This window comes from Clarias gariepinus, chromosome 22, assembly GCF_024256425.1.
Source record: "Clarias gariepinus isolate MV-2021 ecotype Netherlands chromosome 22, CGAR_prim_01v2, whole genome shotgun sequence".
Taxonomy (NCBI): Eukaryota; Metazoa; Chordata; class Actinopteri; order Siluriformes; family Clariidae; genus Clarias; species Clarias gariepinus.
Window position 1 is genome coordinate 20,978,401 of NC_071121.1, and position 14,771 is coordinate 20,993,171.

The 14,771-nt window shown below is 39.1% G+C and overlaps 1 protein-coding gene across 3 annotated transcripts in view; it reads right to left on the reverse strand.

The window, feature by feature from the left end:
• The window catches only part of plekhg5b (pleckstrin homology domain containing, family G (with RhoGef domain) member 5b), a 77,139-nt gene extending 64,426 nt beyond the window's left edge, over positions 1-12,713 (reverse strand). Inside the window, exons 1-2 of one of the 3 annotated variants that reach the window (XM_053482114.1) lie at positions 12,603-12,652; positions 7,431-7,536 (exon numbers count right to left, since the gene is read on the reverse strand). In XM_053482114.1, the coding sequence (XP_053338089.1) occupies positions 7,431-7,518 (88 nt within the window). In that variant the 5' untranslated portion in view covers positions 7,519-7,536; positions 12,603-12,652. Of the gene's footprint in view, positions 1-7,430; positions 7,537-7,899; positions 8,082-12,602 lie in introns of those variants that run through there. The other 2 variants (XM_053482113.1, XM_053482116.1) reach the window with 2 other exon arrangements.
• Positions 12,714-14,771: the final 2,058 nt, after the last annotated feature.

Sequence of the window (14,771 nt, forward strand, 5' to 3'; positions counted from 1 at the left end):
TTTGCACAAACTTTAAAGGCCTGACATTTTTGTGCATTCATCGCACTCTGGCACCCTCTGCTTGGTGATGGATTTATGCCTTGTTGAGGCAATGTGACCACACTAATGTTTTCAGCTATTTATGTAGAGACACAATGCAGGCTAGCAGACTGAGAAGATAAAATGAACTGGCTGCCCTGCAAAGAAAATACTTTCGAAATATAAACACAATCAGAATGACATCATATCCAGTTCTCCGTGAGACGGTTTTGTTTGGGTTTAGGAGAACAGAAAGTTTAGCTTCCGCATTTCCTAATGCTGAAATGAGCCTGAAGTCTCCCAACATATCACCTCTGTGTTGAATTCTCTCCAGTGAGGCTGATTCATTGTTATCTGCCAGCTGGAACGGGAAAGAATCAGTGAGCACACACTGTGCTAGTCTGGGAAGGCAAGAACAATGTCATACAGCAACTCAGATGTCCAATTTTGGGATAAGAAATTAAAGGGCAGGACGGCAGCCGGATGACCACTTGGAGCTCTGATCCACATGTGGTAGCAATCTGGGCCAGCTTTGAAAGTGCAGGCTTGTCATGGAGCTCCAGAACTCAAGCTTGCCCTTAATTTCTGCTACAAGCAAAAGTTCAGGATCTGTTCTTAGAATTACTGGAATAAATATATACTCAGGGCCAGATGTGAAACATTCAGAAAATGTTTACTAATGGCTTTATCTCATCATCCGAATCATTTTTTTTATTTCAATATGATCAGTTGCTTTGCCACAATAAGCATAGTTCAGGAATATACCACTTTTTAAAACCTTCTAAAACAATACCACTTGGGGTGGAGGGGAGTGAGGGGGGTGGAAGGCAAGCTTCTCCGATAAACCTCTCTTGATAAACATTGCTATAAGTGGCCATGCTTTTACAAATCTTCTACTGTATGTGTACAGCAATCACTTACTGCATTATCTTTACTACATTTTGATATGTTTATCATGTCTGCATTATCAGGTACAAAACCCTAAAAATAAATACGTAAATAAATAACACTACATAGGGATATTTGCATGCCTGTAAAGACAGCAACATATTACATAACATAACAGTTTTCAGATGGAAACAGAAAAACCTAAAGGAGGTTTCCTGCAAAACCCAGGAGGAAAAGAGCAAGTGTGTAAAAGTCACCAGAAGAACTCATTCTCCAGTACACTCAGTAAAACCCAACAGCTGTTTTAGTTACAGTACTGTGAGAAAGTCTTGGGCTTGCAGACGTCAAAAAAATGACTTTTAATGCTTTTGAAAGCATTTCTACATCAAAGAAACTTTTTATAAAGTTATAAAAAATTATATCATGCAATTATATTTTGAAAGCATTTCCACATAAAAGAAACTCCTATAAAGTTTCTTGGGTTAATCCGAAGGTACTGTAGTAGGTATTTCAGAAGGATTGTCACTTCCACTTCATCTTTTAGGGGACAGTGGTCGCTCAGTGTGTTTAAGTTCTGAGATATTAATCAGAAGGTTGAGGGTTCGAGCCCCAGCCCCACCAGGTTGCCGCTTTTGGGCCCTTAACCCTGTCTGCTTTATGGGTGCCATATAATGCCTGGCCCTGAGCTCGGACCCCAGCCTACTAGCAAAGCTGGGATATGCGAAGAATAAAAAATTTCACTGTGTAGTGTACATATGAAGAGTAAAAGGCATTGGAAAAGGTCCCAGGTTCAAACCCTACGACCCCCACGTCTCCACTTGAGGCCCTTGAGCAAGGCCCTTAACCCTCAACTGCTCAGATATGTAATGTGATAAAAATGTATGTCGCTCTGGTAAGGGCATCTGCCAAAATGCCTAAATGTAAACTTCAAATGATGTAAAGATTAATAAATTAAACAGTCAATACTTGAAAATAGTCAGTACTGTTAGATACAGATTTGTGAGATTAGGTTTTACTGAGTGTGCTGAAGATTAAAGGAGTTCTTTTGGTAACTCTGTCAAACTTGTTCCTCGCTATTTTTATGCAAAACCCAGAAGCGATTCCTAATCCATTAAAAAAAAAATAATTTTCAGATCCAAACATAACAAACATACTACAAAAATGAATAAAATTGAAGTCTGCTATGATCTACTCTGGGTGGCCAAAGGTATTTGGACACTTGACCTTTGCGCTCCCATGCTGTATGCTCCCATTACAAAACCATGAAGGGTAACATGCGACAGCATACAAAGACATTCTAGGCAGACGTGTGCTTCCTTTACAACGTTGTGGTATCAGTTTGATGATGATTGTGTGTCCACATACTTTTGGCCATATTGCCCAGTGAGTGTAATAGCAACATAAAATTATATAACGCCCTCATGATATCCAGCAGACTTTGAACTGCTTTGGCTCATAATTCATTTGCAAGGTTCCATATTCATGCCACTTTATCTATAATGCCGAACAGAAGAATGGATAAGCATATCGATTCAGATTTCAAAATAATATATCGAATATACTGCATTGTCTGCATTGTCTATATTTAAGTACAAAGTGCAGAAAAACAGTACCAGTGTTATTTTCTGTATACGTGTGTATTTTTCTATATACGACTCTTAGATGCATAGATCCTATCCTTCAGGTTATATGTACCGAGACCACAAATATCAGATCTGGATGTAAGCATAAATAACACATTTATTTTGAAAAAGTGTAGCACACAAACGTATTTCAGGTCACTGCCAAGGTTACAATCTATCACATTCAATCCTGGGACTATTTGACCTTAAATTCAATTTAATCACAGCATCATGAACAGGAAAACTATTTTTCAACTACTCAAGGACAGATCTAAATAAATAATAATAAATTATAAATAAATAAAAATTCTAGGTAGGAAAAATATAGTCCATTCAAACAGTAGGACCTTCATAACAACTATGAATTTCTTCACCTTGGTTCATAAAATCCTATAATTGTTACCAGGTGAAATAACTACTGTAGGAGCTCTGAAAGCAGACATGTCTTTCTTCTTCTTCTTGAAAGATGATATTAGACAGCTCATCCTGCAAGACATGCTTATTAATGGAGGCCTGCCATGCACCAAAACAGTCATAAAGTTGGGTGTGGGCCCTCGTCTGGGCTAAAGAAAGGCTAAAACAGCAGTTTAAAGAGAGAAGCTGTTATGGCACAACATGTAGGTAAAAACACCCAACATCATCTAAATCAACATGGCAATTCAGAAAGGTATGGGGAAATCTCTAGAGAAACAAGACACAAGTAATGCTTCTGAAGCAAGTCGCATTAATGGGTAGGACCTAACCAGTGGACGAGGTTGTATGAAGAGGTTCATCCATCCGACAAAACAATGAGACCAGGTCACCATTAGCAACGAGAGGCCAATTTCAAAAAAACTCTACAGACACCTTTTTTTAATGGTTTAGGAAGGTAATGAGTCTCAGATCGCACAATTTCCCAATCTAGCCAACATTCAAGGGAACATGATTCCGGCTCCATAATAGTCTGCATACTGTCTTATTACACGTTACAGATGGGTTCTGACTCAAGAACCTCAAATACCCGCTTTAAGCGATGCATTATCTGTTACATGAAGACATCAGCACATTTGAAAACACTGCTAATCTATTTCATTAAGTAATCTTTAAACAAAACCAAAAAAGCTGGAGATGACAGAACTACATACCAAAAGGGAACGAGTGATGGAAGGTGATGATAAGAAAACAAGAAAGATGAAAAAAGTAATGGTCTAAAGTGAACGTGTATTAATAGTCATGACTTCATGCTTCTTTTTTTTTTTGATGTTGAGTTTGTGTCCATATGTGGTTCGGGCTTTTAGAGGCACGCACATGGTAAACCCATTTACCAAGCACAGCGCACGGTTACACTTAAGATTATAACATAAATGTTAATAAATTCTGTCTGGAACATGAAAGAGAAAGCGCCGCAGGACAGCTCTGCCATATTGGAAAATATTCCAGCCCTGCAATACCACCTTTTCTAGCATCTGAGCTCCTCGCAGAAGTATTGCAGCATTATACGAATACCACCTGCTTTCTATCAGACTGTCTGGATGATGCTTGGAACAAAAATAAGCTTGCACTAAAACACACACACACACACACACACACACACCAGTAATGGCTAATAGGTCATTTGACTCTTGGCAGGAAAATGTAGTTGCTACTCTACTAAGCATGCCGAGATGATACCTCATCATCGGAGCTAATTAATACCCAGTGACGTCGTGGATGACAAGATAACTTCCTATACAAACAGACTGACAAATCGGTCGAGTTCACCGGTTCAGATTTAACTCTAAAGAAAGCCGCACGACAGATCAAGACGAGCACAAAGAAGAGGTACATCAAAGTTAAGATTAACAGGGATATATATAAATATATAAATAAGTTGCTTTTAAGAGAGACAAATGTAGTAAGAAAGCCAAAACAACCCCCAACACCATGTGCGAGCACACACACATACACACACACTACTGGCTCCACAAGAAAGCCTTGTACTTCAGAGAGGATTAATTGCCCTGTTGTGTGTTAAAGCCATGCTTTAGTGCCTCATGACTTACTAGCTCATGCTCCTGCTTTAATTACTGTGCTGCTAAATATAATCTGCTCCAGTACTACACATCGCCAGACTAATCCTATCACAGGTGCGACTGAGGTGTCTAGAGCATGGTTGCTTACCTGGTAACTTCACCTAACTAAAGCAAAGTTCAGTTTTGTTCTAGGGCATTAATGGCTCAATAGGAGGCTTCTTGTCTGCCAAGCAGAAGGTTTGGGACTGGCACTAAGAATGCTGGGCATCATTAGGCCAGAATAGAAGAGGACGGTTGTGTCAGGAAGGTAAGGGTATTCGGCATAAAAGAATAATAATATCTTTTTTTTTAAACCGGATGTATGTTAGGATCGGATGGTCCACTGTGGCGAGCGCTTGATGGGAACAACACATGAAGGCTATCTAGCAGAAGTAAGATGTACTTGTTGGAAGGTGAGGGATGGGTATTGAAATGAAAATGAAAGACAGAATGATATTTAAGAAAGATAATTCATTTCTACTAATAGCACTTGACATCAGCACAAATATTAATACATGCCAGAATGGCAATTATGGAAACAATAATGATGTTTTGATTCATTAGAATGAAATACTGTATGAGTTCCTCAAGTGTTCTTTGGCTACACGATCACCTCGGATCTTCAGAGGTTGAATCTTCCCTCTGGGCTATATGCTTGAAGTTTGCAGGTTCTTCCCAAAGCGCATTGGTGCGCTTCCTTCCAAACTGTACGAATGTATGTGCTTGGGGTGGCTAGAGGTTTGTTTCCTCTGAAATATATATTATGTCCCCTTATAGCATTGATGTGATAGGTTGTTGCACCCAACAGAAAGGGTGCCATGACAGTTCATTAAAAAAGAAGAAGTAGAAGTCGATGAGATTTCCCTTTTAAAACCTAGGGATATGAATGGGTGTGAAACCTGAAAAGTTAAGCAAGCAAGACAAACCAAACAACCTTTTTTCATCTTCTATACAGTTTATCCTGTGTACAGAATCATGGAGTATTAAGCCTATCCCAGGAGTCGGGTATGAGGCAGGGTACATCTTGGACAGGGTGCCAATCCATTGCAGAGCACACACACACACACACACACACACACACACACACACACACACACACACACACTACAGGCGATTTCGGAACAACGATTAGCCTAATCAGCATGTCTTTGGACAGCAGGAGGAAACCAGAGTACCCGAAGAACACGCACCAAATACGAAAACTGAAAACATGCAAACTCAACACACAGACCCAAGGTGGAAATCAAACCCGACCCTGGATGTGCAAGGCCACAGTGCTAACCAGACCAAACAACTTACAGTAAAAAAAATCCTCTATGAAATTTTTCCCCATGTAGAACTAACAAAAAATCTTTTTGGGTCCTAGAGGAACTTCTTTAACTATTTGATTGATCAACAGAAATCAACCAAAGCAGTGAACAAACCATATACGCTCACTTACTCACTCATTATCAGCCTATCCCAAGAGACTTGGGGCACGAGGCAGTGTACACCCTAGATAGGGTGCCAATCCATCTCAAGGCACACACATACACACTACGGATAATTGTAGAACACCAATGAGTCTAATCTGCATGTCTTTGGACTGTGGGAAGAAACCCACCAAGCATAGGGAGACCATGCATCTCCATTCACACAGACACAAGGTGGGAAACAAACCCCAACCCTCACCCTGCAGATGTGAGGCCACAGTGCTAACCACTACGCTCAAAATACACCATAAAATTTACATTTTAGTTATGTCTGTACACAAAATATTTAAACATTCTTCATGTAGAAACAAACCAAAAACCTTTTTGGGTCCTAGAGGAACTTTTTTTATATCGTGTTTAACTATTTGATTAATTAACAGAAAACAACCAAAGCAGTCCACCAACCATACCAACTCACTCATCATCTATTATAATGTATACAGGGTCGCAGAGGGCCTGGAGCCTATCCCAGTAGACTTAGGGCACAAGGTGGGGTACACCCTGGATGGGGTGCCGATACATCACAGGGGACACATGTACACACTACAGACAACGTTCCCCATGGAGAACAATCCTAAAACCCTTTTCGATATCGGACCCAAGGTGAAAATCGAACCCCGACCCTGGATGTGCGAGGCCACAGTGCTAACCAGACCAAACAACTTACAGTAAAAGAAATCCTGTATGAAACAAAAGACATTTTGGGGTCCTAGAGGAACTTTTTAAACTATTTGATTGATCAACAGAAATCAACAAAAGCAGTGAACAAACCATATACACTTACTCACTCAATAATCATCATCATCAGCCTATCCCAATAGACTTGGGGTATGAGGCAGTGTACACCCTGTGTAGGGTGCAAATCCATCGCAAGGCACACACATACACACTACGGACAACTGTGGAACACCAATTAGCCTAATCTGCATGTCTTTGGACTGTGGGAAGAAACCCACCAAGCATGGGGAACAATCCAAAGAACCTTTTCGATATCGGACCCAAGGAGGGATATCGAACCCCAACGCTGGATGTACGAGGCTACAGTGCCAACACTACGCCATCATGCCGCCCGGCCCAAACAACCCACAGTATGAAATCCAATATGAAATAGTTTGAAGCTCATAATAGTTACATATTTAAACGTTCACCATACAGAACAAACCCAAGAACCGTTCTGGAGGAACTTTTTAATATCGCATTTAACTGTTTCTGCCTGGAACAACCAAAGCAAACAAACCACAACACAAACTCTCAGCCAAACTCTTAGAGAGACAACTACAGAATATGACAGAAACTTTTTTTTCCCTCCACAAGAGTGAATTTTAGGGATATAAGAGAACTTTTAGAAACGTGAACATAAAGAATGAAATGAGATGTTAGAGGATTGTAACAGCGCTTACTGAGACGCGGACGGATCCCAAACCAGGACCTCGGAGGGGACTTGTGGTGAAGAAGTCCTGCGCTCATAGTCCACTTACTGGGAACCATCGTCGTTTATAGGAGCAACTGATAGATAAAGAGAGAGAGAGAGAGAGAGAGAGAAAAGTCAGAGAAGTGCGAATAAAGTCAAGAATCTTCCTACATCTTAAAAAAAAACTCCTGGTGCTGCTAGGATCTGCGATGCAAAACACACTAAAGGAGCTGTTTAAAGGTAGATCAGCAATAATAATACCATACGAGTCCCGCTTCGACTCCTTTGCTCCCGTGCTGTAACTGTGTTCGCGTAGCTCACGTTATTTCTTTACTGTAGCCTCGAGCCACATTTTGCTAAACCGCTACCTTTTCCCCATGCATGTAAAATTCTCAGTATCTAAAATCAAGACAGAGCAGTTCACGTGCACTCCAAACCCCACACCCCACACTACTAACCTGTTGCGCGGACTTTGTGTGTGACTCGAGCAGTGTTGCGTCCATACCGCATCGGGTCCGTCTGCAGCTCATTCACACTTTTCTCATTCCAGCATTGTACAGTACGATCACGAGTCTTCACCTCGGCGTGATCCGTTTATTTATTTATTTATGTATTTATTTATTTTTATTGCTAGTGCACACACGCGTCTTGTTTATTACGTATCAATGTCGCGCTTCTGCTTATTTCAGGTCATGCAAGTGTATTTAATCCTCCCCCACTCGCCCTCATTCATTCATCACTGCAAGTCATTCCCTTCCCCTCCGCCAGTGTCCAAGACACTGCAGTGCTCCCTTTCAGCCGCTAGTTATGCTAAAGCGTTCCTTTTTCAACGACCCGTTCACAACTTGGACGTCATAACAGATTTTTTTTTGTTGTTGCTAAGTTGTCAGTGTCGGCACGGAGGCTGGTTAGCACTCAGTGGTTAGCACTGTCCCCTAGTGATGGGAAGTTTGGATCATTATAATGACTTGGTTCTTTGATTCTCGTTCATCACAATAAACGTTTTTTTTTATCAGAAATAAAATAAAATATTACATTTTCAGTAAACAGACCCCCAACACGTCTAAATACACACATTTTGAGACAGGGGGAGGTGCAGCTCGGAGTAATGGGCGTGTCGAATGGTTGGGGCGTGCCGAAAAGTAGGGGGCTTGCCGAAAGCTCTTCATGATTGGTTGCACAAGTTGCCTGTTTAAAGGCTATGTTACGACCTCTATCGGAATTATAACAGGCTAATATGAAACGCTATTGTTCTTTCTAATGCGTTTAAGTAATGCAGCCAACATAATCCTTCATATTAAAATTCCATTCTTTTCCTGTAAAATATCAATATTACAAATATTCCTTTCTAAACATTCTACTGCGTTGCCACGGGTTACTGACGTCATCCTCGCGCGTTTGAGTCATGGTCGTGGCTAAAAGGGATATATAGCTCCGACCGGAAACTAACAATGAAATGAATTGTTATACCTATTGTATCATTTTCACGTCTAAAACTAATCCTTTCTGTAATACAAAAAGTTTTATTGTTGTATAGTGAGAGAAAAAAAAAACGTTAGATTGATGTGCGCATGCCCAATAGAGCTCGAGCTGTATTCCTTCTAGCCTTAACTGTATTAAACCCATAATCAAAATCAAATTACTAAATTATTTATTATTAAATTATATAAATTATTTAAAAGAATATAGTACCACAAGCTGTTCATAAAACTTTTTATGTAATTTTAATATTTTTGGAATACTATTAACTTTGTATTGGTTAAACAAGACCAAAAAAAGTTACAGAATTAGTCATTCAGAATGTTTTGAACTGACAGTTGTTTCCTGTAGTTTTACTAGGAGTGCAACTACGATAAAAAGTATAAACATTCTTGTTTATACTGTTTTATATTGCTCTTTAAAATGTCACTTTACTCAACTAAAATAAGCACACTTGCACTATTCTTATTGCACTGTTCCATTTTTCACCATATCAGCCTTCTGTGTTGTAAACTGTCCCTTTTTGCAGAACAGTAACCCAATTATCTTACCTATGTTGTTCTCCAAGTTCTCCAGTGTTATTTAATTTTTTTAAGATTTATTTAAGTTTTTTTCAGTGTTATTTGTAACAAGGGTTGAGAGAAATGTAATTTCAATTCTCTATATGTATGCACTGTATGTGTAGCAGAATTGACAATAACGTTGACTTTGACATTGCCTGATAAGGACAAATATTAGATCAGATTAGATTCAACTTTATTGTCATTACACATGTACAAGTACAAGGCAACGAAATGCAGTTTAGGTCCAGAAGTGCAATTAGCAGAAAGTGCAGGATAAAGGTATAAAGTCTAAGTACACTTAAGAGGGGTATGTCCATGAAGAAGCTATGGGTAACTATTACAGAAAGATATTATGGTAACTGGTATGGCTGGTAACTATACTTATGTGCAGGATATTATGTAAGCATAGTATACATATTGCAAGTAACTATAATTATAAATTTACAGTGGGTGGTCAATATATACAAGTTGTTATTAACTGTAGACAGGAATTTACAAATAGATATGAGCATAATGTAAAATGTATAATGTAATAGTTCATAAAACACCACAATAAAGAGGAGGATGGGTACAGTTTAGTAACCTTTAAAGTGTCACTTATTCAGTAAACAGACAATTTTAGCCAATAAAACATTTCATTTAGAGGCAGAGCTGCTCCGTTTAAGAGTGTACTCCACCCAACCTGTACACTCAATCTGCTCATTCATTCATTTATTTATGCTGTAGTAGCAGTCCATGGAACAGAATCCTTTAAACTCTCTGTCAGAATAAAATGACGAGACCTAAAACATTTTACGAGGACTAAAAACATCTGTAGCGCAAAACGGACACCGATACAAACTGCCAACCCTTACTTCGAGTGAAAACCTGTCCGTGTTTCGTCTCACAGTAATATGTGTCTGTCGACAACAATTAAACGAACAATTAATTGACGAAAATAAAGAAAATAATTATTTATATCGACTAACCACACCAAGCCTTACCGCCGCCATGTTCTTCCACGCTAAACTAAGGGTACTTACATATAAATAGGATTACCGCTGATTGGCCAACGCAGAAGCTCCTTTCACCAATGAGAAAGCTTTCGACACGCCCCCTACCTTTCGGCACGCTGATTGGCCAACGCAGAAGCTCCATTCACCAATGAGAAACCTTTCGGCACGCCCCTACCTTTCGGCACGCCCTACCTTTCGACACGCCCCCTACCTTTTGACATCCCCCCTACCTTTCGGCACGTTGATTGGCCAAAGCAAAAGCTCCATTCACCCACCAGTTTCTTTTAACATGCCCTCTACCCTTCGGCACGCCCCAACCTTTCCAGTAATGAACATATTACAATGCAGGACATATTATAATAAACAGACTGAGCAGCTCACCTCTTATATCTTCTGGTTCGAGTCATTCGGACCAAGACTCAAAGGTAACTACGCATTTCTGTTTCCTATACATAACCTATGGAGGTTTAGCAATGTTTTGCGCATACATGCCCAGTACAAAAACCAATGAATCACTCTCTGAGACTACTCATCTGTCCGAATCACGTTAAAGACTCGTTCAAAAAGAACCAATCAGTCATGAATCATGATCCATCACTTCTGTCCCCTTGCACCTCCAGGTTTAGGTTTTGCATGTTCTTCCTGTGCTTGGTGGGTTTCCTCTGTGTACTCTGGTTTTCTCTCATAGTCCAAGGACTTGCAGATTAGGGTAAATTGCCTGTACTGTGTGAATAAGTGTCTGCGTGAGTGTGGATTGGCACCTTGTGCCCTGGGATAAGCTCCAGGCGCCCCAAGACACTGTATACAAATTAGCGCAGTATAGACGATGAGTGAGTAAAGTGTCAATCTTGGCTTAGGTATCATTTAAGGCTCACAATAGTTCACTTTGGAGTAGGATATTAAACACGGTAAAGCATTCTGTTGCAGAAAATTTATCAAATACAACATGGTATACCCTACTACCCAAAAGTTTAATATTTTCCTTTTATCATAATCTCTATGTGTTTAAATTCTCTTAAACCCCAGAAATTTACCAAGAATTGCAATGTACCTGAATTAAAAATCATGGCAGCACAGTGGCATAGTGGTTATCATTGTGGCCTCGCACCTCCAAGGTTGATGTTTTGATTTCCACCTCAGATCTGTGTATTGCATGGAGATTGCATGTTCTCCCCGTGCTTGGTGGGTTTCCTTCCACTGTCCAAAGATATGCGGATTAGGCTAAATGTTGGTCCCACATTGCCAGTAGTGTGAGAATGAGCATATGAGTGTGTGTATGTGGTTGTGCCCTGTGATGGATTGGCACCTGGAATAGGCTCCAGGCCCCCTGTGAGCCTGTACACAGGATGAAGCTGTATAAACGGTGGGTGAGTATTCATTTTTCATCTGTTTATATTTGAGGTGGTAAAATGATGTTGTTCTACTATAGTCCTGTAGGTGGCATGCTTTACACTATTCACACATTGGCAAAAAGTATATGGCAAGTTTGTTTAGAATTGTGATAAAACCTAAATGTATGTATAGAAAAATGATATTAAAAAAATTGTAATATGAAATCGCAACTCAAACTGAGTCAGTACTTAATAGTCCCTAATAGCCATCATGACTTACACTAGACATTGATAAGTTATTTAAAGCTACCAGGATGAAAAATAATGATGAATAACAATAAAAAATATTGAAACATATAAATGATATAAAACAATAAATAATATAATACAAATAAATGAAAACTTTGACAAGACATGGAGTGTTGGTTTGATCACATGGGCAGCAAAGAGTGGACTTTTATTACCCCAGACCTTATCTATACGTACATGGTTTTTTAAAACAATAATGTAGTCAATACAACAAGCATACAAATCAGATTTTCTGCAAACTCAACACTGCTCCATAAATAAATATGTTGTGTAGATAATTAGTATACTTACACCACCTTGCTACCTGTCACTTTTACACCCCACTGCTTTAAAGTCTTCTGCTTTTGTAATCGAGTAGACTGCTTTTTAAATCTGTATACAGGATTTTGGTTTCTACTTAAATCATATTGACTAAATATTTTCAATTCAGAAGACTGCATGGCCATCAGACAGTAAAACATGAAGAAACTTTGCAATAACTTACTGGTTATTCTGGTAAAGATAATGTTCTTGAAGACCAGCCTACGAACAGATGCTGTCATTGCTTAAGAGATAACCAAGCAATAAGTTTTTTGAAAGTTAACACTTCCTTGGCAGAATCGATTGGATGTTACCCATCAAAGAAAATTCACCAAGCATGGTGAGATAGAAGAGGAAGGAGACACAGATTTTTTTTAGTCAGTCTGTTCACTGATCCTTAAAATGCCATCTGTAGAAACTCTAAACCAAAAGTGAAAACCTTCAGATGAATGCGGTTGAAAAAAGAGGATACAGAAATGGAGAAAATGTCTAAAATACAAGAAATGCCAAAACCACGGACTAACATTTGTCATTTGTGTCTGCTTTCCTTTGAATTCTCTGTCAACCTCTCTCTCTCTTTCTCTCCATACATATGCATACGCACACACAAATGCCACACACGCATCAAACTTATTTTTATATTTTTATACAATATATATCCATATGAATTCTGATGAATTCTCTCCTGATTGAAGATGTTAAGCACAGTAAAAAAAAAAGTAAAAAAAAACAAAACATAAAAAGTAATAAAACATATGAATGGTGCAAATAACTTGTCACCAACTTGGGAAAAAGACACATCTGTCTGTGGGAACTGTACACACAATGATTCACAAACCACTTGCACATTACAGGAACTCGACTGGGAATTATTGCCACATCCCCTGTACACTCCTGACCTCACTCCAAACAGTTTCCGTATGTTTGGGCCATTAAAGGAGTTCCTGGGAGGCCAGCATTACAGATGTGAAACAGGCAGTCAGATCATGGCATACTAAGAAAAAAAATAGTATCCACACACTACTGAAAGACTGGGATAAGTGCATAAGTGTAGCAGGAGATTAAATAGAGAAATAAAGGTAGTTTTTAATCTACAACTTGAGCAAGTTCACCCCCAAGTGCTCAGATACAGTCATGCTTTGAGCTGGCAACCCGACAGCAAAAAACTGCCACAGAAACGGAGGATGTATAAGTGTGCTAGAAAATATAGTTACTTGACAGCTTTCAAGGCCACAGTGGGCTGCCTGATCTTTAACCAGACTTTAACTGGCAATCTTTCAGCAACCTGTGTCCACTGTAGACTCAGATTCCTTGCTTCTGGCTTATATGAGTATGGTTTGATATGGTCTTCTGTTGTTGGGACTCAGATGCCTCACAGTTCATCATGTTGTGTGTGCATTATTCTTTTGTAACAATAGAAAAACTGTTACAATTATATTATAATTCCTCTACAGTATTTAAGGCATTTACATTGTTTGACTCTTTACAGTAACTTGTCTTTGAAACATCTTGAACTCTTTATTTGTAACTGTGAAAGCAAAAAATAAAAATAAAAAATCACCTACATTTTTAGAGCCTGCACCAAAGCTGCCAATTCTCACACATTGAGCGTAAAACACACGCAATCACTTCACATACTCTCATAGCACACTTTCAAGTTCTCACGCTTTCTTGTTTGAAACAATAGTCTCTGGAAGACACAAACAAAATCACTGATGATCAAAAAGCAATGCTTTGGTTATTATTATTAGTAGTATTAGTAGTAGTATTGTCTTTTTTTAGTGGTTTTTATCACTAGTGTCAGTTTTCTGTTTTTTTTTTTTTTGTGACTTGATTCTGAGTTTTGGCAATACGAGTGTATGCAGAAGCCCTCATACTGTACATTCTCTTCATTCCACGGCTCCTGCATGACTGCTGCAGTTTACATAATACTGTGTGTGTTTTGTTGCATTACCTCTTAATCAGGTGTGTTAGCCATTGAGTCTTTATAATTATAAATAGTGATACAATGTTTTGTGTATGATTAACTCAATATATATATTTTTTACCATTTTTCTGTCCTGTGTGTTAATAATTTTACTGCCCTAAGAGGATTCATAGCATGTATGTGTGTGGGGGCTGAATACCAGGGGCCCCAGTGGCAGGAGGGCCCGTGTAAACCTGATCACAACAAATTTGATTTGGATCAAGAAAGGAAGTACCATTTATATACAAAGCCCAGAGGTCCGTGCTATGCCCCTGATGCCCTACATGGTGCTGCTTGAGGGCATGTAGGTGCTTTGACTTTTGGGGAAGCTAGGCCGCTTTTTTTTTTTTCTTTTTCTTCTAAATATTGAAAATGTCAGTTGTACAG